This window comes from Oncorhynchus clarkii, chromosome 6 (assembly GCF_045791955.1).
Source record: "Oncorhynchus clarkii lewisi isolate Uvic-CL-2024 chromosome 6, UVic_Ocla_1.0, whole genome shotgun sequence".
In the NCBI taxonomy this organism is placed as follows: Eukaryota; Metazoa; Chordata; class Actinopteri; order Salmoniformes; family Salmonidae; genus Oncorhynchus; species Oncorhynchus clarkii.
The window spans coordinates 38,100,810-38,126,998 of record NC_092152.1 but is presented as its reverse complement, the minus strand read 5'-3'; the positions used below and the strand labels follow the sequence as shown (position 1 = coordinate 38,126,998).

Sequence of the window (26,189 nt, the reverse complement as noted above, 5' to 3'; positions counted from 1 at the left end):
TGTTTTGTTCAGGTTCATCAAAGAAAACAGTTGTTCACACAGGTATGTGCTGCCAAACATAGACAACGTTTGAGCAGCCTGGATGCGCAGCTGGGGCATTGTGCCGGGGAGGAAACGGGCGAACTCCGCAGCACCCACTGCCGCATATTTTGCCCTCAGTGCATCATTGCATTGGAGGTCAATCAACTCCATTTGGAGGTTTGGTGGTGAGCTTTCCACGTCAACAGCAAATGGGTTACCGAGCAGTTCCAACCTGCTTTTTTGTGCTTCAAAGTCAGCAAATCGGCGTCGAAAGTCAGCGGCAAGCATACCTATTTTATCAGCCAACTGTGTGCTCGGGAACGCACTGGTAGAGAGCTTCTCTTTCATGGTCTGGCAGCTGGGAAAGTGGCTCAAATTTTCTTTCCGCATCTGCGTCTCCCACAGAGTCAGTTTGGTTTTAAATGCCTTCACTGTACTGTACATATCAGAGATGACACGATCCCGACCCTGCAGCTGCAAGTTTATTGCATTCAGATGACTCGTAATGTCACACAGAAAAGCCATTTCACACAGAAACAATTCGTCTCGGAGTTGTGTTGTGTCTTTCCCTTTGCTGTCCAAGAACAGACAAATCTCCTCACGAAGCTCGAAACATCTTTGAAGCACCTTTCCCTGGCTTAGCCATCGCACCTCTGTGTGATAAGGCAAATCACCATGCTCCGTTTCTAACTCCGTCAGAAATGCCTTGAACTGGCGGTGATTCAAACCTTTGGCTCTGATAAAGTTAACTGTGCGCGTGATGATGCTCATTACATGCTCCATTTTCAAGGCTTTACCGCACAACGCTTCCTGGTGTATGATACAATGATAAGCTGTCAGCTCACCTGTCGCGTTTTCCTCTTGCATCTTTTCCCGTATCTTCGCCACCAGTCCGCTCCTGTGTCCACACATCGCAGGTGCTCCGTCGGTTGTCAAACCCACGAGTTTTTCCCAAGGCAGCTCCATCTCATTTACACATCTTGACACCTCTTCATACAAATCATGCCCCGTAGTTGTGCCATGCATAGGACGTAAAGCCAAAAACTCCTCTGTCACGCTTAGGTTGGAGTCCACTCCGCGGATGAAAATTGACAACTGGGCAATGTCAGAAATGTCGGTGCTCTCATCCACAGCCAAGGAATATGCAATAAAATCTTTTCCCTTTTTCACAAGCTGCTCTTTTAGATTGATGGACAACTGGTCTACTCTCTCGGCAATGGTGTTTCTGCTCAGACTCACATTTAAAAAGAGTTGCCTTTTTTCTGGGCAAACTTCGTCACAAACTTTAATCATGCAGTTTTTGATGAAATCCCCCTCCGTAAATGGCCGGGCTGATTTAGCGATCTCTTCTGCCAAAATAAAACTGGCCTTGACAGTTGCGTCCGCGTGTGTGTCCGCGTGTTTCGTTTCATAATGTCGTCTCAGATTATACTCTTTCAGTACCGCCACACTTTCTCCACACAGAAGACACACAGGTTTTCCAGCTACCTTCGTGAACATATACTCCGACTCCCACCTTGTTTGAAACCCCCGGTTCTCAGTATCCACCTTCCGTTTTGCCATTTTTGATGGGTATCTGAAAGTTAATTTTACTGTGATGCTGACGACTGCTGTGCCAATAAATATTGAAATGAAGCAGCCTACTGCTCGGTGCGTCACCTTTGCATTGTGGGAAATGTAGTATTGGTGCGTGTAAAAGATCTGCGGGCTGCCGGCTTGCTGCGGGCCGGTTCTAATAATAAATCAAGATCATCCCAGGGGCCGTAAAAAACCTTCTTGCGGGCCGGATGTGGCCCGCGGGCCTTGACTCTGACATATGTGCTGTAGATAGATCAATGCTCCAGTAGGAGATGCTGCCCAGACTGCTTTTTTTTCTAATTGTTGATATAACATTGAAGATCTGACGTTGTTTTTAAGATGCACTATGCTGAAATTGCTCCGCCATTTCCTGGTTGCTACAATTCTAGTAGTTTATGTGACAAAACAAGGAAGTATAGTGTAGATAATCATTGTACCATTTTAACCACTGTGAAATATATTTTCCATAACCAAAAATATTGTATTTTCAGCTGTTTGAAGCTGGTTTACAAAACAGGAAGTATAAGACGTAACAACAAAAAAACTAAGAACGAGGAGCATAGAAATAGCGCACATAGAACAGATCTAACGCTTCTAAAAAGTGATATATTGCAGCTTTAAAGGTACAAATTAAACATATTTTGTACAAAGTTTGTCTATGTTGAAATGTGGTTACCATGATGACATAATCCTTTGATTGAAATTTTACCCTCAAAACCACTTTGATTACTTTTTTCAAATCCAATGTATTTTCCACATGACAATATGTTGACAAAATATGTTGAAACAACGTTGATTCAAGCAGTTTGTGGCCAGTGGGATGTAATAAAGTTTAGATTTGTTTTTAGTTTACCTCATTTTGTGCCTGCCAGTTGGCTGTAGGCTACTCCGCTAGCAGCTTGCTGGCTAGCTGGCTAAAAACAGCAAGCAAGCTAACCTTTTAGCTTCTCACATCTCCCCCATGTGAAACAATCCACTGTGTAGTTCAATAATATGCCGTGGCAAGTATTCTTATACTTGCCAGTGTAACCTACAACATTAATCTTTGACTACAGTGTGACACGACCGCTCCACACGACCGTGTTTCTGCGCATGAGCTTAGCTAGCTAACATCGCCAGGACATCGCCTACAAGTGTGATCATGGATTTCTACTGGAGAAGCAGTTTCTAGGCATCTTCATGATAAACCATCTTTGTTGGGACCCTGGGGCTGAACACCTCGCTCTGCAACAGGATCCTGGACTTCCTGATGGGCCAACCCCAGGTGGTGAGGATAAGCAACAACACCTCCACCACGCACTGATCCTCAACACGCAGGCCCCCCAAGGGGATGTGCTTAGTCCCTTTCTGTACTCCCTGTTCACACACTACTACATGGCCACGCACGACTCCAACACCATCATCAAGTTTGCTGACTACACGACGTTAGTAGGCTCCCTCGACTGCAAGGCCCTACAGAGGGTGGTGCGGACGGCCCAGTACATCACTAGGGCTAAGCTCCCTGCCATCCAGGACATTTATATCAGGCAGTGTATGAGGAAGACCCGGAAAATTGCCAAAGACTTCAGCCAACCCAGCAATGTACTGTCTCCACTACCATCTGGAAAAAGGTACAGGAGCATCAGGTCTCGGACCAACAAGCTCAGAGACAGTTTCTATCTCCAAGACATTAGACTGCTGAATAGCTAACCAATGGCTGCTCACCCCCCATCCATCGTCTAGCTGCATTTACTCAATCTGCACTGACTTTATGCACACTCTCAGGTCTCTATCCACACACACTGTCACTCTCTCTCACACACACACATGCGCACGCACACAGCGCACACACAAACACACACTCACACACTTACACACACCTTAGAGGATGCTGGTGTGGGCTCATTATAGGAGGAAGGGCTCATTATAATGGCTGGAATGGAATAAATGGAATGGTATCAAACACATCAAACATATGGAAACCAGATGTTTGACTCCGTTCCATGAATTCCATTCCAGCCATTACATTGAGCCCGTCCTCCTATAGCTCCTCCTATAGCGCCTCGATGCTGCTTCTATTTATTATTACTTATCCGGCTGCCTAGTCACTTTTTACCCCTGCCTACATGTATGGGTATATTACCTCAACTTACACCATATCCCTGCACATTGGCCTTGTACAGTATATAGCTTACATTTTTGTGTGTTTTATTTCTCATGTGCTTTTATTTTTATCTGCTCTAGTGTTGTTTCCATGTTTTTTTTAAAGATCCTATTTCTATTTGGTACCTCTGATATTGAACTCTGCATTGTTGAGGAAGAGCTTATAAGTAAGCATTTCGCTGTATGGTTCACACCCTGTTGTATTCTGTCATGTGACAAATAAACTTTGATTTTATTTGAGTTATTCCAGTTTGATATGTATCAGCTAAAAATAGAAGATCATCATTTTTGCTTACTGAGAAAAAAACACATGGCTAGCAGCTATTTTTACCATTACCAAAATAGCCTAGAATCATATTGTTATTATATAAAATTCATTTTGGGGGGATTCTAGTATAAGGCATTAAGGCTTTCTTTCATATCTTCTTTTTGTTTTCATTCTGGGTTTTTTCTTCTTCATTACCCTTACTCGTCGATTCTGCTAACTTAACTGTAATGGTCTGAATTGGTTACTTATTTTGTTTTACAGTATTATTTTTTTGTTAATACCTTAAGACCAAAAATATGCTGATTAAAAGATTTCATATGTAAGGCTGCCACTTGCCGTTATGCTGCAACCCCGTAATTATAGTGCAGGTTGGGGGAACCGGGACGGAAGGGCTAGGGGGAGGGGGGCTGGGGAAGGGGGAACGATTTGTAGAGAGGTTCTTCTGGGTGGGAAGCGACCAATGAGTGGGTTTCCTAGTGGTTCATGCTTTTTATTTTATACCCATGGGCTTATCAACACTAACAATTACATTTTAGATAATAGCTAGTGTTACCATTATTTTTATCTTCAAAATGAAACTCTGCATACAAATGAGACACACACACACATCAAATGTATCTAACTTAGTGACAACCGATGTGACATATTCAAAACACTACTATCAGAGCTTATTTCAGTGTGAAGACCAAGATTTTGTTGTCATACTGTATATTGTTTGCATGTACTCAAACAAGAAAGGAACACCAATGCAAGTTTTATATTTCAACATCAATCAATACATGACAAACAGCATACTGTAAGTGTAACAGTATAGACTTTACGCCCGTCCCCTCGCCCCGACCTGGGCGCAAACCAGGGACGCTCTGCACACGTCAACAGTCACCCTCGAAGCATCGTTAGCCGCGGCCCTTGCAGAGCAAGGGGAACCACTACTTCAAGGTCTTAGAGCAAGTGACGTCACCGATTGAAACGCCACTAGCGTGCACCACCGCTAACTAGCTAGCAATTTCACATCGGCTACATATGCACACATACAGTAAATATGCAAACATACAGTAAATATATTTTGCATATGCAAAGGACGAAAAATAGTCCTATTTGTACTACTGTACTGTACAGTATGTTAGATCAATTGTTTCGGAATAGATAAAGAAACTGTAAAAATACAGTAAAATCACAATCATAAGGCAAGAAACAAGTACTGTTGTTTGGTCCCACCACAGATTTTCATCAACATCACAGGCGATGATCTCCATGGCCAGACAGTGGGGGAAATATCTTCTGGCATGACACATCCACCCATGACAGGACTCTGCTGGAATGTCACCACAGGCCTCCTCCATTGCCTGGAGAAGGGCCATACCTTCATGGGGTTTGCGACCATACACCTTCCACACCATGCTGAAAACAACTCCTCAATGGGGTTGAGAATTGGCAATATGGTGGGAGATAAAGAATTGTAAATCTGGGATAGTCATGGAAGCAGTTGCTGACCTGAGTAGCCCAATGGAAACGTATGTTGTCCCAAATTAGAACATACATTTGCTGCTCAGCATCACCTGGCACTCTCTGCTCTGGGTGAAAAAGATTGACATGTACTGTAAGGTGTTCAGGAAATTAAGGAGATGGGCAGTGTTCTATAGTCCAAGGGTGGCATGGCGGTGGATGACCCCATTTGAGGCTCATAGCTGCGCATATGGTGACATTTCCCCCGCGGTGGCCAGGTACAGAGCATTAGGAAAGTAAAGTTCCCTTTACTTTTTCCTCATTTTGTTATGTTACAGCCCTCATAAATCTACACACAATACCCCATAGTGACAAAGCGAAAACAGGTTTCAGAAATGCAAATGTCAAAAAACAGAAATACCAAATGTACCATGAGCTCAAAAGGGAATTAGGTATCATGAATAAAGGCAAATCACCTGGTTGTGACGGTATTCCTCCTGAGGTCTGTTGAGTTCCACTGTTACTCCAAATGATTAATACAGCCGTTCACAAAGGTTAATTGAGAAGGGATGTAAGTACAGAACTAATTTTGCTTTTATTTAAAAAAAAGCTAAGGACACCTCCCAGTGCTCTCACTGTCGCCCTCTGTCTTTGATAAACACAGATATTAAACTATTTTCAAAAATTATGTTGTCCCGTCTTGAAACGTACTTACCCAAATGGGTAGATCTGGACCGAAGGGGGTTTGTTAAAAAAATGATTATCCTCAGATAAACTCCGTCGTTTATTTCATATCTTACATGCTTCGTCAGAAACCAAATCTCCTTGGGCAGTTCTATCTCTCGACGAAGAAAAAGCTTTTGATAGACTAGAATGGCCATATCTTTGGGCATTTTTGGAACATATGGGAATTTCTGTAGTTCAATGCTTCCCTTGTTACCAAATGTATATGACAAGGATAAAATTAACAAACGTGCAGATGGGAAAAGACATGGGACTATCCATATCAAATTTTAAATGGTATTTTCAGGCACTAGCATTACATCCCATCCTAAATTGGTTTAGACATGATTCTTCAGTCCCCTGGCTGAGTATAGAAAGATATGGCGTTTCCTATTGCCCTGGAAGAGGTGGTCTTCACTGATATATCCCTTAAACAATGTAAACTATGCTTTTGTCCTACTATTGCGCACACAATTTAAATTTGATGCAAATCAAAATGTCATGCCCATACTCCTTTCACAATAACCCCTTGCAATCTGGAGGGTGGCCTTTTGCATCGCCCCCAATGGTCCAAATATGGAATCCGTACCCTTGCCGATGGTGGTGGGTGACTGACCAGCAACCCTAGTTGATAGGGCAGATTGTGGGTACAGTACATGTTTTATAAACGTATACTGTAATTTGAAATGGATAAAGCCCCCCAACAAAAAATAACAAAACAAATAACAATTAAATAAGAGTTCTCTCATAGTGGAAATTATGAACCTAATTAACCTATATGAACCTACACCCAAATATGCTACTGAAACTTTAGGCCATTATTCACCAAACGTACAACTCACCAGAACGTTAACCTTCTTACCTTCTCGCTGTGGATAACAGTAAGATAGTCTGTCTTTAAAAAATCTCAGTAGATCAATACATTTTCGTTGCAGTCACTAAATCATGATGATCAAAATTGGAAAAACAACTATCCAAAGGTGCTGAATTATGGGCAAGTACTCTCCTTTTATGCATACTTCACCAAACAATTTCATACACATTAAATCAAATATTATTTTTGATTAAAAAAAAAATTAAAAAAAAATGCACAGCAATCTACAATAGTAATAAGGAAAGATGAATACAATGGAGGACGTGAGGAACGCAACTAATATGAGTGCATAGGCCTAAATCCACACCAAAGCAAAGCTCCATAATGGAGGGTCACAATGTCGAAGATGATGACTTAGAAGTATCCCAACTTCATTCTCTACATCTCTGAATGTCTGCAATATTGTAAAAAAAAATCATAAAAATCATCAACCATTGCCTAGATGACATTTGTATTTAAAGTCATTTTCTTGCCTTACAACCTGACCTTAGAGCACCTAAGATATGCAAGTCAGGTACTAAAGCAAGAACATTTCTGAAATTCTGTAAATGTATTTGATCTTAGGTGTTCTGCTATAGAAAATTGCTTGTGCGCGATTGAGAAAAACTGTAAGTAACCTTCCCCCCCTTTGTATATATACTGTGTATACAGGATCAGTGCATTCCTTAAAGTAGTCGTAATGGGGTACTGACTGGGCTGGGGAAAGATCTAACTCTTACATACACGTGGAAACCTGCAGAGGAATAGCCAGCGGTTATTAATCACTCAAACCTTAGCTCTCGCCTCTAGATCTGAAGCAACCTTGAATATACTGTCTCAGTAGGGGTAGAGAAGGAGAGAAGTTTCCTCTTAGGTAAACACAGCACAGCAGCTCCAAACTTTCCATCTCTCCCGGCCTGCACCTGGTTTAAACCCATGAAACATGCAGATTGTTTTTATAGTCTGGCGTTTGGTCTAGGCGGCGGCACACAGCCAATGTCTACAGTTATTTCATAATCCAAACTTTGCCTCTGCTCAAATGCCTCTGTATGCCCTCTAGTTTAACTTAGCATATTCCAAATCATTTGGAGGTCATAAGGGTTGAGTACACATCTTCCAGATGCATGTCATCCGTGCTGTGGTATGTTTCATTTAAAAAATGCATCTTTCAAAATAGATGACAGCACCTGCAAACTTTCAAGCTGATGAAAAGTACACCGTAAAGGAGTTACTGTAATCTAAATACTGTGTAATGACATACAGTACAATACAGTCGAATTGACTGTATTGTACTTTAAAAAAAAGTAAATGCTACCATAATCATAATACATTAATGAATGGATGAATTAATTAATTAAATTCATTGGGGGGAGATTTCACTGTATTTCACCTGAATTACATGGGGATTGGTGCAAGCGGGTTTGGCTGCTAGGTAATTACATTACATCATATCAATTTTAGATCCTTAGATCCTTTGAACTTCTAGAAGCCGTAACAAAGGCTTTTAAACTGGCAGCAACTGCAGTGCAAAAGAGACCAAAAGGACATGACAAAATACTTAACCTCTTGAAACTAGGGTGTACTATTCTTATTTTTGGAAAAATAACATTCCCAGAGTAAACGGGCTATTTTGTCAGGACAAGATGCTAGAATATGCATATAATTGAGAGCTTAGGATAGAAAACATTCTAAAGTTTCCAAAACTGTAAAAATATTGTCTGTGAGTATAACAGAACTGATATTGCAGGCGAAAGCCTGAGAAAAATCCAATCGGGAAGGGACTCTTCTTAAGAAAGCTCTGCGTTCCTATGCGTCCCTATTGAGCAGTGAATGGGATATCAAAATATTTTTCGGCGTTGTCGTGACCGCAGTTTCCGGTGGATTTCTCAACTAAACATGAAGTACAACCGGAGGTATTTCAGATATAAAAATAATCTTTATGGGAAAAAATGAACATTTGCTGTCTAACTGGGAGACTCGTGAGTGAAAACATCCGAAGCTCAAAGGTAAACAATTTAATTTGATTGCTTTTCTGATTTTTGTGTCCAAGCTGCCTGCTGCTAGCTAGGCATAATGCTATGCTATCGATAAACTTACACAAATGCTTAAAGCATAATTTCAAAATCTGAGATGACAGGGTGATTAACAAAAGTCTAAGCTGTGTTTCAATATATTTCACTTGTGATTTCATGAATATGAATATTTTCTAGTAATATTTTTTGCCCGTTGCGTTATGCTAATTAGTGTCAGTTGATGACAATTCTCCCGGATCCAGGAGAGGGGGTTCCAAGAGGTTAAGCAATAAATATTTAAAACTTGCTGCCATTCCAATCTGGCCCTTATATTTTATAAATTGATGGGGCATTATAACCACATATGAGTTAAATTGGTACAGACTCACACTAACAGTTGCAACAAGGCATGCCTCAAAATATAATAATGGTATTGTTGTTTCTGGCTCATTATCATATTTCGAGGTGTGCCTTATAAGAGGCGTGCATTGACTAGTGGTCCCAAAAAAATGTAGCACTCCAAAAATACGGTATTGTACTGGATTCTGTAGGGTGGAGATACAGAACCAAAACATTTCTGCAGCATTGAAGGTCCCCAAGAACACAGTGGCCTCCATCATTCTTAAATGGAAGAAGTTTGGAACCACCAAGACTCTTCTTAGTACTGGTCGCCAGGCCAAACTCAGCAATCGGGGGAGAAGGGCTTTCATCAGGGGGGCGACCAAGAACCCGCTGGTCACTCTGACAGAGCACCAGAGTTCCTCTGTGGAGATAGGAGAACCTTCCAGAAAGATAACCATCTCTGCAGCACTTCACCAATCAGGCCTTTATGGTAGAGGGGCCAGACGGAAGCCACTCCTCAGTAAAAGGCACATGACAGCCCGCTTGGAGCCAAAAAGCACCTAAGGACTATCAGACCTTGAGAAACAAGATTCTCTGGTCTGATGAAACCAAGTTTGAACTCTTTGGCCTCAATGCCAAGTGTCAAGTCTTGAGGAAACCTGGCACTATCCCTACGGTGTAGCATGGTGGTGGCAGCATCATGCTGTGGGGATGTTTTTCAGTGCCAGGGAGTGGGAGACTAGTCAGGATCGAGGGAAAGATTCATGGAGCAAAAAGCAGAAAGATCCTTGATGGAAACCTGCTCCAGAGTGCTCAGAACTTTGAATGTCCATCAGTGGCCCAGCCAGAGCCCGGACTTGAACCCGATCGAACATCACTGAAGAGACCTGAAAATAGCTGTGCAGCGATGCTCCCCATCTAACCTGACAGAGCTTGAGAGGACCTCCAGAGAAGAATGGGAGAAACTTCCCAAATACATGTGCATGAAGCTTGTTGTGTCATACCCAAGAAGTCTCCAGGCAGGAATCACTGCCAAAGGTGCTTCAACAAAGTACTGAGTTAAGGGTCTGAATACCTATGTAAATGTGAAATTTCAGTTGTTTTTAGTTTTTTTTTGCCAAAAAATTCAAAAAAACAGTTTTTGCTTTGTCATTACGGGGTATTTATTGCGTGTCACAGGAGATTGAGATTTTTTTTTTAAATCCATTTTGGAATAAGGCTGTAACATAACAAAATGTGGAAAAAGGTCAAGGGGTCTGAACACTTTCCAAATGCACTGTATATCCCTCTTTTATTTGTGGAAATACTTTGGAAAAGATTTCCTAGATTAAAATCACTTGGAGCTGATTTGCTGGTGTTTTTGAAGTCATTTATGTCCAATAATTAAAACTAATATATTTCAAAACAAAACGTGTTTTTCTTGTTGCTTAGAATAAAAATCACTGCCATTTGGGGAACCCTGATTTACAGTATGCTGCAGTATAATGCTTTCTCAATATTTTATTGTTGATAATACCCCACATTACTGTGTAAATTGCAGTTTTCCATTAAAGCGTAGCAATAGATCACTGTTCCAAAACAAACATGCGATTGCTTTTTCGGTCCTTTTTCCCCCGAAGTTCTATTTTTCCACCCTACACTCACAACTTCTGTATGTCGCCCGCAGTCTCAACGGCTTAGAACGCTGGTTTTGGATGGGTTCCAGACAGTGAGCGGCAATATTCTTTATCCAGGTTCCAAATGGAAAACCAATGCCGTGTGCGTGTCTCCTCCTCTTTAATCTGCTTTCATGTACACCTCTCAGACATGTGATATAGACGCAGGATGAGCACATGCTGTTCTGCCCTAAACGTTCATTAAACACTTTGGTTGGCTAACTATTAAAAAGGAAAGGAATGGATTAACATCCCTACAGGCCTGGAAGACCTCAATTAACCTCACGTGTTGTTCACATCCCAGACTAAACATGCACATCTGTATCCTAATACTGAACCCTTTGTAATCGGATATGCCTTGTTATTTACCCACTGGCTCACTACATACATGTTTGCTGCTGTAGTGTATAGGTGTTAGGGAAAAAGGGATAGCAGCCTTGTGTATGAAATGTTGTTATTTGACTATGTGTTCCCTGTGTTCTCAGGATGTTTGCTCGCAGGAGAAAGCCCTCTTACTGGGATTACTCTGTCAACTGCACTGGAAACGAGGCCCACGTGTCAAGCTGCAAGCTGGGCCATGCCGTGGCAGCAAAGGCCAATAGCACCTGTGGTGGGGGCACGCCCGTGGTGGTCAGCTGTGTGCCAGGAAGAGCCTTCTCCCCAACCCCAATGACAGGCTTCAGGAAGGCCTTTAGACAAGAGGTAGGCACCACATACATTTATTTTTATTCTATTGGTTGCAATAATTTTGTATAATAATTTAAATTGGAAAAACTCTACGTTTTGAACCTGGCATTGTTTTGTGTATTAGTTCATAAACCATGTGCCATGGAATCGGCACATCGTAAATCTCTTCCCGAATATTTTGCAACCTGTATGGCACAGCTGGCAATTTTTGGGCCCTTAAATGAAACTGGTATACTTATTTATTTGACACAATTTTCTTTAACCAATTTTGATCTTTAATGTAGGGCCGACAGACAAGTTCCTTATGTTCTCTCCCTTCCACTTGCTTCTTCCATTTTTGCGGTAATGCTGCAATCAGTTGGTCATAATTTTGGATATAGCAGACATTTACATATATGTTTGTTAGCTGCATGTGTGACAACTTCACCAGTCCTATTTATAATATCATTAACAAATATTATGCCATTTTCCCCCCTCAAAATAATGTAAAAATAAAAAAAATAAAATTATATATTTGAGTTTAGTCATAATATTTGTTGTAATATTCATCTGTCTGGTGGATTAAAATATAATTTCAAACTAGCTTTATATGACTTGTTTAAATTTGTTTTGATATTCTGGAGATGATTTCATTTTCAAATAACCAAAGTGAGATGTTGTAATCTGAATAAAGGAAAAAGGCCAGTTTTGCCACCACGGAGTTACTAAACCACTGCATTCTTTCTATAGAAATATAATCACAACACCGGATATAGCCAGACCTATTGACTTGACAGGGGATACCTGTTCTAGTGATTCTATTTCTATTATTCAGTCAGATTTCTGCTGTGCCACTGCTGGGCTATGACAAATAAAACATACAGTAGATAGGGGAAATACTGTAGCTGTGGGGATCGAACTATATTCTGTCAATATGAGTGTATTAACTTATCGCTGATCTGATTAATCCTGTGAGAGATCGATGGACAATGTAGTTTTCTGAGGCGCATTACTAAAAAACACTGACACTTAGAAACACTTTAGCTACTTGGCTTTGTTAAGCCCATCTGTGGTTTTGTATGTTTACTGTCAAGTGATGCATCATCATGGACTCAGGATCTGTGGGAAGGAGATAATTCATGCTGGTCTAATGAAAACATCTTGTGGGAATCCCACGTCTATTTTGCACATCCAAGTGCTGTACAGATGTAGGATCTTAATTTGCACTAACTATTTTGACTCAACACATAAGCTGCTGCTACTGTTTATTATCCATCCTGTTGCCTAGTCACTTTACCCTTACCTACAGTATATGTACATTACCTTCTATATTTTTCTCTCTGCATTGTTGGGAAGGGCCCGTAAGTAAGCATTTCACTGTTAGTCTACAGCTGTTGTTTACGACTAGTGTGAATTTGAATTTGATCACCTTGTTGCAAGAGAACTTTAAAGCAATGCAAGAAATGTCAAACTTGTAGTGTATTGGAGGTTTAAAAAAGCTTCTGAAGTTTGTCATTTCCACTTTGAAATTTAAGACTTGATTTTCCTTTACGAAAAATGTATCAAAATGTCCATTCATTTTAATCCAGATAATAATTGACATTTCCTGTTGCTGCAGAAATATTTTCCTGCTGTAGCAAACTGGCTCAAATTAAGATCTTACATTAGAATGCATGCCTGCCTGCTCTGTCACTTTCCACATCTCAGTGTTTTGTAGCGAGCTGTGCATAACCAGGGACATCCCATAGGGTGTGTCCCAAATGGCACCTATTACCCTATTTGGTGCACTAATTTTGACCAGAACCTCATGGGCCCTGGTAAAAGGTAGTGGATTATAAAGGGAATAGGTTTGGGATGCAGTGTATTACCATTATACATGTTTAGCTCTGCCTCAAGGTTGTCCAGATCCAGAGTACATTTCACAATAGCTTTATCTAATAGCATATCCAAATGACCTGGATTGCAGTTGAAATTACATTAAAAGTACATTGTGCAAGTGATCAATGCTGTTCAATATCCTGAACAAATTATTAAAACAATTGTGAAGATCTCCCCAGACCTGCAATGACCTATGCACGCTGTCTTGAACATGCAGCTTTATATGATTACATAGGAAGAAATTTATAGTTACAGTAACCTCAAAATGTGGTCATGAAAGTGTTACTCATTTAAAGGTTGAATGTTGCATTTGTTTGTAAGATAGCCTTAATTTTAGGCTTTTGCCTGTATTTCAAAAGTAATATTTAATATTAACATTTAAAGGAGATGTGCATTCGTAAAGTATTCAGACCTCTTGACTTTTTCCACATTTTGTTATGTTAGACTTATTTTAAAACATATATTTTTTTTTAAATGTCCTCATCAATCAATTTCCTCAAACAGGTTTTTCGAAATGTTTGCAAACGTATTACAAATAGGGCCTCCCGGGTGGCGCAGTGGTTAAGGGCGCTGTACTGCAGCGCCAGCTGTGCCATCAGAGACTCGGGGTTCGTGCCCAGGCTCTGTCGTAACCGGCCGCGACCAGGAGGTCCGTGGGGCGACGCACAATTGGCCTAGCCTCGTCCGGGTTAGGGAGGGCTTGGCCGGTAGGGATATCCTTGTCTCATCGCGCACCAGCGACTCCTGTTGCGGGCCGGGCGCAGTGCGCGCTAACCAAGGTTGCCAGGTGCACAGTGTTTCCTCCGACGCATTGGCTTCCCGTTTGGATGCGCGCTGTGTTAAGAAGCAGTGCGGCTTGGTTGGGTTGTGTATCGGAGGACGCATGACTTTCAACCTTCGTCTCTCCCGAGCCCGTACGGGAGATGTAGCGATGAAACAAGATAGTAGCTACTAACAATTGGATACCACGAAATTGGGGAGAAAAAGGGGTAAAAAAAATAAAAAAAAAAAAAGTATTCAGACCCTTTGCTATGAGACTCAAAATTGAGCTCAGGTGCATCCTGTTTCCATTGATCATCCTTGAGATGTTTCTACAACCTAATTGGAGTCCACCTTTGGTAAATTCAATTGATTGAACATTATATAGAAAGGCACACATATACAGTGCCTTGCGAAAGTATTCGGCCCCCTTGAACTTTGCGACCTTTTGCCACATTTCAGGCTTCAAACATAAAGAGCTATAACAACGGTATTTTTTTGTGAAGAATCAACAACAAGTGGGACACAATCATGAAGTGGAACGACATTTATTGGATATTTCAAACTTTTTTAACAAATCAAAAACTGAAAAATTGGGCGTGCAAAATTATTCAGCCCCCTTAAGTTAATACTTTGTAGCGCCACCTTTTGCTGTGATTACAGCTGTAAGTCGCTTGGGGTATGTCTCTATCAGTTTTGCACATCGAGAGACTGAAATTTTTTCCCATTCCTCCTTGCAAAACAGCTCGAGCTCAGTGAGGTTGGATGGAGAGCATTTGTGAACAGCAGTTTTCAGTTGTTTCCACAGATTCTCGATTGGATTCAGGTCTGGACTTTGACTTGGCCATTCTAACACCTGGATATGTTTATTTTTGAACCATTCCATTGTAGATTTTGCTTTATGTTTTGGATCATTGTCTTGTTGGAAGACAAATCTCCGTCCCAGTCTCAGGTCTTTTGCAGACTCCATCAGGTTCTTCCAGAATGGTCCTGTATTTGGCTCCATCCATCTTCCCATCAATTTTAACCATCTTCCCTGTCCCTGCTGAAGAAAAGCAGGCCCAAACCATGATGCTGCCAGCACCATGTTTGACAGTGGGGATGGTGTGTTCAGGGTGATGAGCTGTGTTGCTTTTACGCCAAACATAACGTTTTGCATTGTTGCCAAAAAGTTCAATTTTGGTTTCATCTGAACAGAGCACCTTCTTCCACATGTTTGGTGTGTCTCCCAGGTGGCTTGTGGCAAACTTTAAACAACACTTTTTATGGATATCTTTAAGAAATGGCTTTCTTCTTGCCACTCTTCCATAAAGGCCAGATTTGTGCAATATACGACTGATTGTTGTCCTGTGGACAGAGTCTCCCACCTTAGCTGTAGATCTCTGCAGTTCATCCAGAGTGATCATGGGCCTCTTGGCTGCATCTCTGATCAGTCTTCTCCTTGTATGAGCTGAAAGTTTAGAGGGACGGCCAGGTCTTGGTAGATTTGCAGTGGTCTGATACTCCTTCCATTTCAATATTATCGCTTGCACAGTGCTCCTTGGGATGTTTAAAGCTTGGGAAATCTTTTTGTATCTAAATCCGGCTTTAAACTTCTTCACAACAGTATCTCGGACCTGCCTGGTGTGTTCCTTGTTCTTCATGATGCTCTCTGCGCTTTTAACGGACCTCTGAGACTATCACAGTGCAGGTGCATTTATACGGAGACTTGATTACACACAGTTGGATTGTATTTATCATCATTAGTCATTCAGGTCAACATTGGATCATTCAGAGATCCTCACTGAACTTCTGGAGAGAGTTTGCTGCACTGAAAGTAAAGGGGCTGAATAATTTTGCACGCCCAATTTTTCAGTTTTTGATTTGTTAAAAAAGTTTGAAATATCCAATAAATGTTGTTCCACTTCATGATTGTGTCCCACTTGTTGTTGATTCTTCACAAAAAAATACAGTTTTATATCTTTATGTTTGAAGCCTGAAATGTGGCAAAAGGTCGCAAAGTTCAAGGGGGCCGAATACTTTCGCAAGGCACTGTATGTTCCCACAGTCGATAGTCAGAGCAAAAACCAAGCCATGAGGTCGAAGGAATTGAGCTCCGAGACAGGATTGTGTTGAGGAACAGATCTGGGGAGAGGTACGAAACATTTCTACAGCATTAAAGTTCCCCAAGAACACAGTGGCCCCCCTCATTCTTCAATGGAAGAAGTTTGGAACAACCAAGACTCTTCCTAGAGCTGTCCGCCCAGCCAAACTAAGCAAACGGGAGAGAAGGGTCTTGGTCAGGGAGGTGACCAAGAACCCCATGGTCACTCTGACGGAGCTCCAGAGTTCCTCTGTGGAGATGGGAGAACCTTCCAGAAGGACAACCATCTCTGCAGCACTAAAGGCCAATCAGGCCTTTATGGTAGAGTGGCCAGACGGAAGCCACTCCTCAGTAAAAGGCACATGACAGCCTGCTTGGAGTTTGCCGAAAGGAACCTAAAAGATTCTCAGACCTTAAGAAACAAGATTGTCTGGTCTGATGAAACCAAGATTGAACTCTTTGGCCTCAATGCCAAGTGTCACGTCTGAAGGAAACCTAGCACCATCCCTACGGTGAAGCATGGTGGTGGCTGCATCATGCTGTGGGTTTGTTTTTCAGCGGCAGGGAAATGGGAGACTAGTCAGGATCAAGGAAAGATGAACGGAGCAAAAAGAGATCCTTCATGAAAACCTGCTCCAGAGCGCTCAGGACCTCAGGCTGGGGTGAAGGTTCACCTTCCAACAGGACAATGACCTTAAGCACACAGCCAAGACAATACAGGAGTGGCTTTGGGACATGTCTCTGAATGTCCTTGAGTGGGCCAGCCAGAGCCCGGATATAACATCTCTGGAGAGACCTGAAAATAGCTGTGCAGTGGCACTCCCCATCCTACCTGGCAGAGCTTGAAAGGATCTGCAGAGAATAATGGGATAAACTCCCCAAATGCCAAGCTTGTACTGTCATACCCTAGAAGACTCAAGACTGTATTTGCGGACAAATTTGTATTGAGTAAAGGGTCTGAATACTTATGTAAATGTGATGACTAATTATGACTAATGTCACGGATCCCTCCGGAATTTTCATCACGCACACCTGTCTCCTATTCCCACTGATTAGTATTTGTATATATGTGCCCTTTGGTTTCCATGGTCTTGTCGATTATTGTTACAATGGCCGTTGGTGCGTGTGAGTACCTGTGCTGTGTGTTTTGTGTTTCTGTGTCCTTGTGGATTGCGCAGATGATTACAGGACACGTCCTGTGTGTTAATTATTGTGCGTGTGTGCATTCATTCGAGGTACTCCTCTCTCTTTTGTTTGGGTTTCAACCCTGTGTTTTGTGTACGTGTTTGTTTGGCCTTCGTCCCCGTGCCTTTACACGGAGCACCGTAATTTGGACTGAATAAAAAACACTATTACTAGGCTACCTGCCGCCCCAAATAGCTAACCAACCAGGTTCAATGTTAGCTATAACTAGCAATGCAAATGGCTCTGACATACAAATAATATTACTCCACAAATCATACACGTAATGTTAGCTAGGCAGCCAGCCAGCTAACGTTAGATAGCTAGCTAACAATACGCTTTAACTATGAATGAAAACAACTTTCTTACAAAATTAGAAATGTGTAATATCTGAAAAGGAGGCTAGCTGGACTATCTTACCCGTATACATGGATGGATGTTTCTCCCTCTCTGTCATGGATGCCATGGTTGCCTTAGTTTGAAGATGTAATTTTTATACAGGTGTTCGTTTTTCGACTCCGTCTGCATATTTGCATTCAAACGCCAGAATTTTCTCCATCTCCTAAGCTATCATACTCTAATTCCACTGTGCATTCCACTGATTTCAAAACTCAGTCCTCCAGAAAGTGGAGAGCAACAGCTTTGCAGTTCTACTACGTTATATCTTTCAACAAGCCGCGTTAGAAAGGATTACCTACACATACTGACCAGCTCATGTTATAGACAGAAGCATGCTACATGGCAGACCAATCCGAACTCATCTCTCGGCATGTCCAGCCCACCCATTATCTCAGCCAATCATGTATTTTTCTGTGGCTAAACCAACTAGGCTTGTTAACAATTTTATTTGTATTTATAGATGGCATACACGTTTGTTATTACGGCACATGAAAGTTCACATGTTCCAGAAGGCATTTCTGCCAAAAAATGCATTTTGGTTAAAAAAAAACGGTTTACGTTCAAATGGCTCTCCTGTGAAGTAGTGACGTGCGACATAAGTCTAGTTTCCTGAAATGAGTCGCATATGGCCGACCGGTGGCTTCAAAGCCTCTCAATGGCCAATATATAGCAATAGCAATCCAGGGTTTATATACCTCATTGGTTGTTAAACGGTAGTGACAAGTGTGTTGATATAATGGTAAAACTGTCAAAATTCAGCTTTTAACAACCAGAAAAAAGAAAAAAAAAGTTATGCAAGCCAACACATTAGGCGATAATTAAGAGAAATGATTGTGTCAAGCAAAATTATATCAAACGTTTTACCCTTGCAACATTAATATGTACAGTCACATTCACCGTGATTGTCTGAAGCGTGCTATAGAGTTCCCAGCTTGCGATGCCTCGTTGCAATTGGTTATTGTTACGTTCCCCAGGTTATGTGTTGTAGTTTATGTTTGTGCATGTGTTTATTTCAGGAAATGGCTTCCTGAAATCCCTCAAGCAGCTGATAAACGGTACCACATTCTGCCTGTTGTCATCCTTACTCGCACCTACAGTCCATACCTTTTTCACTTAACGGAGAGTTTAGTTGTAGCAGGGTGTTGCGTTCCCTCTTCATAGAGGCGTGCGTAACAGTTATTCCCCATCATTTGCAACAATGTCATTGACCGTCATCACTATCTTTCCTTTGCTGTACCTCAAACTGTCGTGATTACCAGGTGAAATAAACATTTATGAGTTGATTTTACTCCTGGCTCAGAGTTTGTCTGGGCAGTGTCTTAGCATCACCCTAAAACCTACTCAGAGTGTTTTTTGTTTTAACTTCTTATGGCTGGGGGGCAGTATTGAGTAGCTTGGATGAATAAGGTGCCCAGTGTAAACTGCCTGCTACTCAGACCCAGAAGCTAAGATATGCATATTATTAGTAGATTTGGATAGAAAACACTCTGAAGTTTCTAAAACTGCTTGAATGATGTCTGAGTAGAACAGAACTCATATGGCAGGCAAAAACCTGAGAAAAAATCCAACCAGGAAGTGGGAAATCTGAGGTTTGTAGGTTTTCAAGTCTTTGCCTATTCAATATACAATGTTAAATTTGGTCCGATTGTACTTCCTAAGGCTTCCACTAGATGTCAACAGTCTAGAACCTTGTTTCAGGATTCTACTGTGAAGGGGGAGAGAATAAGAGCTGTTTGAGTCAGGTGTCTGGCAGAATGCCATGAGCTCAGTGTCGTGCGCGCCCGTGAGTGCTAGCTGTGTTCCTTTTCCTTTCTAAAGACAAAGGAATTGTCCGGTTGGAATATTATTGAAGATTTATGTTAAAAACATCATAAAGATTCAATCTATACATCGTTTGACATGTTTCTACGAACTGTAATTGAACTGTCATCTGAACTAAGTGCCTGCACCTCATGAATTTGGATTTGTGAACTAAACATGCAAACAAAAATGAGGTATTTGGACATAAATGATGGACTTTATCGAACAAAATAAACATTTATTGCGGAACTGGGATTCCTGGGAGTGCATTCCGATGAAGATCATCAAAGGTAAGTGAATATTTATAATGCTATTTCTGACTTCTGTTGACTTCACAACATGGCGGGTTTTCTGTATGGCTTGTTTTGGTCTCTGAGTGCTGTACTCAGATTATTGCATGGTGTGCATTTTCCGTAAAGCTTTTTTGAAATCTGACACAGCGGTTGCATTAAGGAGAAGTATATCTTTAATTCCATGTATAACATTTGTATTTTCATCAAGATTTATGATGAGTATTTCTGTAAATTGATGTGGCTCTCTGCAAAATCACCGGATGTTTTGGAAGCAAAACATTACTGAACATAACGCGCCAATGTAAACTGAGATTTTTTGATATAAATATGAACTTTATTGAAGAAAACATACATGTATTGTGTAACATGAAGTCCTATGAGTGTCATCTGATGAAGATCATCAAAGGTTAGTGATGAATTTTTATCTCTATTTCTGCTTTTTGTGACTCCTCTCTGGCTGGAAAAATGGCTGTGTTTTTCTGTGACTAGGTGCTGACCTAACATAATCATATGGTGTGCTTTCGCTGTAAAGCCTTGTTGACATCGGACACTGCGGTGGGATTAACAACAAGTGTATCTTTAAAATGGTGTATAATACTGTATGTTTGAGGAATTTTAATTATGAGATTTCTGTTGTTTGAATTTGGCGTCCTGCACTTTCACTGGCTGTTGTAAAATCGATCCTGTTAACGGGATTTCAGCAGTAAGAAGTTTTAAAACCGGTTTTAATAGTCTGTGACAAATATCAAAGATAAACAGCACTGGGTTTGGTTAAAACTCTCTTTGGGAGACATACATTCTCCAGTAGGAGGTGCTGCCCAGTCTATTTTTCTGATAGTGGATATAATGTTGATGATCTGACGTTGTTTTAAAGGTACGAATTCAACTTATTTTATACAAGGTTTGTCTATGCTGAAATTTGGTTACCATGATGACATAATCCTATGGTTGAAATTTCACCCTCAAAACCACAGTTTACATTGATTACTTTTTCCAAATCAATCCAATATATTTTCTACGTAGATTCCACATCACAATATATTGACAAATTATGTTGAAACAACGTTGATTCAACCAGTTTGTTCCAAGTGGCAAAGCATTATTTTGACACTGAAGTATTAGGATCCTGAACTAGTTGAGGCAGAAGCCTTGAGGCAGAATAAGACTTCGCTGTGATGCCAGAGTTGTTTAGGCACACTGCTAATATGGCACACTGCTATTAAGCTAATTCTCTACATTAGAGAATGCTATTCCTGTCCCTGCTTTGGTTCAAATTGTCAATCCCATTTTCAAAACCATATTTCCCTCTTTCCCTACCACAGGTTCACCTAAGAAATATTCAGGCATCACTCAAATACTTACTGCTTTTGAATATGTAAACATTCTATGATGGCTTTGGTATTTTAGGTTTTTCAGATACCTATTTAGAATATTATATGTATACTGGCAATAAACATAGGTTATAGTTTCCTTTTTTGGTATGGGAACACAAACCACAAATCAGTGTCAATCCCAAACTGCATGCAAACACTTATGCATTGCTGTCTGTAATTACATATCGGAGAAAATAAGATACGGTTATGCTACTAATGTGTCCACTTCCAATATGCCAAAACTGTAAATGGGAGTAACATGTACCACGGTGTAAACTTGGAGCTACCCAGTCTGTAGCCTCACAGCCCTCACTCAATCGTTCTTCTAGCTTCTCAGAAAGTCTGGGAAAGAGCCAATTCAAAACGGAGGTTTTGTAACTCTTTATAGATGGCAACCTCTAGACAGTTATTTATTTCTCAATAAGGAATCATTCATTTATGGAAAGTTGAACTCTGTATTTCTGCTTGTTGGACCAGTAAGGTCTACTTACTGTACCTTCTGTTGTCTTTCATATTTCAATATGTGTTCATGTGACTTAATGCATATGCCTTGCTTTGGGTGTTCGAATAACTCAGCCTACTATGAGTCTGATCTCCCGCTTGTTCCTGCAGCAAACGTTGGTGCGTCTGCGAGGTGGGGCCATCGTAGGGGAAGGTCGTGTGGAGGTGCTAAAGAACGGCGAGTGGGGAACCATCTGTGATGATAATTGGAGCCTCCTGTCAGCCACGGTGGTGTGTCGAGAGCTGGGCTTCGGGAGTGCCAAGGAGGCCCTGTCTGGTGGTCGGCTTGGACAGGGTAGGGATTGGAACTCAGTCCTACTTACAATAACAGTGCCAATCACAACATTACATCTGGCCAAGTACATGATGGGCATTCCAACATATTGGTCAGACTAGCAGTGGACTGGGCTGAAGATGAAGTGGACTATTATAATGTTTGCTCTATGTAAAAGGCCTTGAATAGATTAAAAACAAACCTTTGTTATTGCATAGGTCATCAAAATCAGATTAGAGGTCATGCAAGTTTGACTGGTCATTTTTAGAGTAGCTGTCCAAGAGTATTGGGTTTGTTTCACCATTTTCAATCAACAGTCAATCAAACAACATTGGCCTAACTGCGCAAAAGATAACCACTTGAATTCCTGGAATACAAAGAAACATCTACATGAACAGCTTCATTGTGTACTGTAGCTTTAGAACTACATGTGTTCACCAAATGTCCAAAAGATCTAACAGTCTGTAATACTATCCCTTATTTGCCGACTTTTTGAGCCGTCACTAACCCTGACCTGAAAAACAGGAAGTCTGCTGGAGGACCGGATCAGGCTGGGTTATAGAAATGGAATGGATCAGTTAAACTTGTTATTTGTTCTCTGCAGTTCGGAGCCCATATTCATAAAGCTTCACAGAGTAGCAGTGCTGATCTAGGATACGTTTGGCCTTTTGGATCATAATGACTGAGATAACATGAAAAAGGGGGACCTGTTCCTCGATCAGCATTTCTACTCTGATTCTTTGTGAATACAGGCTCAGAGTCACAGTGAGCTGAACAATGCAAGGCCGTACTTGCCATATTCCAGGACTGTAATTGAAAGGCTGTAGTGGAGAGAAATGCTATATTTAAAGAGTACATCATGTATCCACTCCCTTATTCTAGACCTCATCTTTCCCTCCAGGGACATGGGCCTTGCCAAAACGAGGACATACTATTTACTGACCAGTTTTCTCTCACTCAGTGTTACCTGCGGGGATATTAGTTACCATGGATATGTTTTTTTCTGCAGAGGCAGACCAATAACGGAGGCATAAAGGCATGGACCCTCCCCATATACAGTAGGTATCGCTGACTCACAGTCAAAATGAGGTATTCAGCAGATCTTACAGTAACTGTAATCGTTAACATCGACAGGGCTGTAGTGGAGCGGGTCGAGAGTTTCACGCTCCTTAGTGTCCACATCACCATCGAACTATCATGGTCCAAACACACCAAGACAGTCGTGAAGAGGGCACAACAAAACCTTTTCCTCCTCAGGCCTCAGGGGACTGAAAAGATTTGGCATGGGTCCCCAGATCCTCAAAGTTCTACAGCTTCACCATTGAGAGCATCCTGACCAGTTACATCACTGCCTGGTATGGCAACTGCTCGGCATCTGGCCGTAAGGCGCTACAGAGGATAGTGCGTACGGCCCAGTACATCACTGGGGCCAAACTTCCTGCCATCCAGGATTTATATAATAGGCAGTGTCAGAGGAAAGCCCATAACATTGTCAGAGAATCCAGTCACCCAAGTCATAGACTGTTTTCTCTGCTACCGCACGGCAAGCGGTACCAGAGCACCAAGTCTAGGACCTAAAGGCTCCTTAACAGCTTCTACCTCCAAGCCATAAGTCTGCTGAACAACTAATCAAATGCCCACTGGACTATATACATCATCCCCCACCCCCCCATTTGTTTTGTACACTTCTGCAACCCACTGTTTATTATCTGTGCATAGTCACTTCACCCCTATCTACATGTACAAATGACCAAATTAACTGACCTGTACCCCCACACACTGACTTGGTACCGGTACTCCCTGTATATAGCCTCGTTATTGTTGTTTTATTGTGTTACTTTAGTTTATTTGAACTGCACTGTTGGTTAAGTGCTTGTAAGCAAGCATTTCACGGTAAGGTCTACACTTGTTGTATTCGGCGTATGTGACAAAGTTTGATTTGATTTAACTGTGTCTTTAAATAATTCACCTATTTTCAGTGAGGCTGAAGGGCCATGCTGAGCTACACAGGACACTATAACAGGGTTGAAAGGAATTGCACACTGCTGTTTTCCGAATAGGTACAGCTATTATTAATTTTATCTCCGAGCTAGTCCACACAGGCATGAGACTGAAAAAAAGGAGTAGTAAATTACAGAATAATGGCACATTATGGAACATGGAAACAGCATATGGGCTAAGTTTCAAATGGCACCCTATCTCTTACATAGTCCCTACCTTTGACGAAAAGTAGTACACTATATCGTTGCTGTCTGATGAAAACCTCTTATCTCCAAAACAGGAACTTTTCAAAACATACAATTTTCCCATTAACAAACAAACATTTCTGAAACGTTTGGAGTTTCTTTTTATACATTTTTTGGGGTCCTGGAGTCCTGACATGTTCAGTGTTCATTGAAGGGAGTTACTGCTTTCAATAAATGTGTATAAAAGTAAATTAAATCGGCAAACATTTTATTACAAGGTTTTCATCAGACAGTGACGAAATGGGTGCCATTTGAGAAGCATCCAGAGAGAATTCTGGACAAAAATATTTTCCCCACATGATTTACTACTGTCAAGGAGAAAGGAACACTATCACTGTATCTAAGGCCTCCAGGAAAATAAGTTACAGAAAGACACATCTTAATAGCAGACCAGCTAGAACAGACATGAAAACATCCTCTTTAACCTTCAATAATGAAACTCATCTAAAAAAAGTGTTGACAAGACCCTGCAATCCTGCAATGCATTCAAATGCGTGGTCTCCCATGAGCTTGTTGACTGAAACAAGAGAGTCTTGGACTTTGACTTAGATTCACCACAGTTCCATTTACATGTCAACGTGGAACCACACCGTTTTTGGCCACACTCAACTGTTGTTTTAGCTTCCCTGAACATCTGGGAGAGTGTCAACTCCAAGAGTCTCTGCCCCATCTCTTACCAGTATAATTCTTCTTTGTGTGTTTCCCAGGCATGGGCCCAGTCCATATGAATGAGATTGAGTGCTCTGGCTTTGAGAAGTCCATCACAGAGTGCTTCTTCAACAAAGAGTCGCTGGGCTGCAGCCATGAGGAGGATGCAGCCGTGAGGTGTAACGTCCCAGCAATGGGCTTCCAGGAGAGGGTGAGTGTCTGTGTGCTTGTGTCTGTGTGCGTGTGTCTGTGTGTTAGCCTGTGCTCTTTACCTGACTATCTTTAATGGAGACTTTACAGTGGGGAAAACAAGTATTTGATACACTGTTGCCGATCTTGCAGGTTTTCTTACTTACAAAGCATGTAGAGGTCTGTAATTTTTTATCATAGGTACACTTCAACTGTGAGAGACGGAATCTAAAACAAAAATCCAGAAAATCACATTGAATGATTTTTAAGTAATTAATTTGCATTTTATTGCATGACATAAGTATTTGATACATCAGAAAAGCAGAACTTAATATTTGGTACAGAAACCTTTGTTTGCAATTACAGAGATCATACGTTTCCTGTAGTTCTTGACCAGGTTTGCACACACTGCAGCAGGGATGTTGGCCCACTTCTCCATACAGACCTGCTCCAGATCCTTCAGGTTTCGGGGCTGTCACTGGGCAATACGGACTTTCAGCTCCCTCCAAAGATTTTCTATTGGGTTCAGGTCTGGAGACTGGCTAGGCCACTCCAGGACCTTGAGATGCTTCTTACGGAGCCACTCCTTAGTTGCCCTGGCTGTGTGTTTCGGGTCGTTGTCATGCTGGAAGACCCAGCCACGACCCATCTTCAATGCTCTTACTGAGGGAAGGAGGTTGTTGGCCAAGATCTTGCGATACATGTCCCCATCCATCCTCCCCTCAATACGGTGCAGTCGTCCTGTCCCCTTTGGAGAAAAGCATGCCCAAAGAATGATGTTTCCACCTCCATGCTTCACAGTTGGGATGGTGTTCTTGGGGTTGTACTCATCCTTCTTCTTCCTCCAAACACGGCGAG

The 26,189-nt window shown here is 41.5% G+C and overlaps 1 protein-coding gene across 3 annotated transcripts in view; it reads left to right on the top strand.

Annotated features, from left to right (window-relative positions):
- LOC139411096 (lysyl oxidase homolog 2B-like) overlaps positions 1-26,189 on the top strand; it is a 67,246-nt gene that overhangs the window by 32,042 nt on the left and 9,015 nt on the right. For all 3 annotated transcript variants that reach the window (XM_071156943.1, XM_071156945.1, XM_071156944.1), the window contains exons 5-7: positions 11,526-11,742; positions 22,086-22,269; positions 25,202-25,353. In XM_071156943.1, coding sequence (XP_071013044.1) covers positions 11,526-11,742; positions 22,086-22,269; positions 25,202-25,353 — 553 coding nt within the window. The remainder of the gene's footprint in view (positions 1-11,525; positions 11,743-22,085; positions 22,270-25,201; positions 25,354-26,189) is intronic.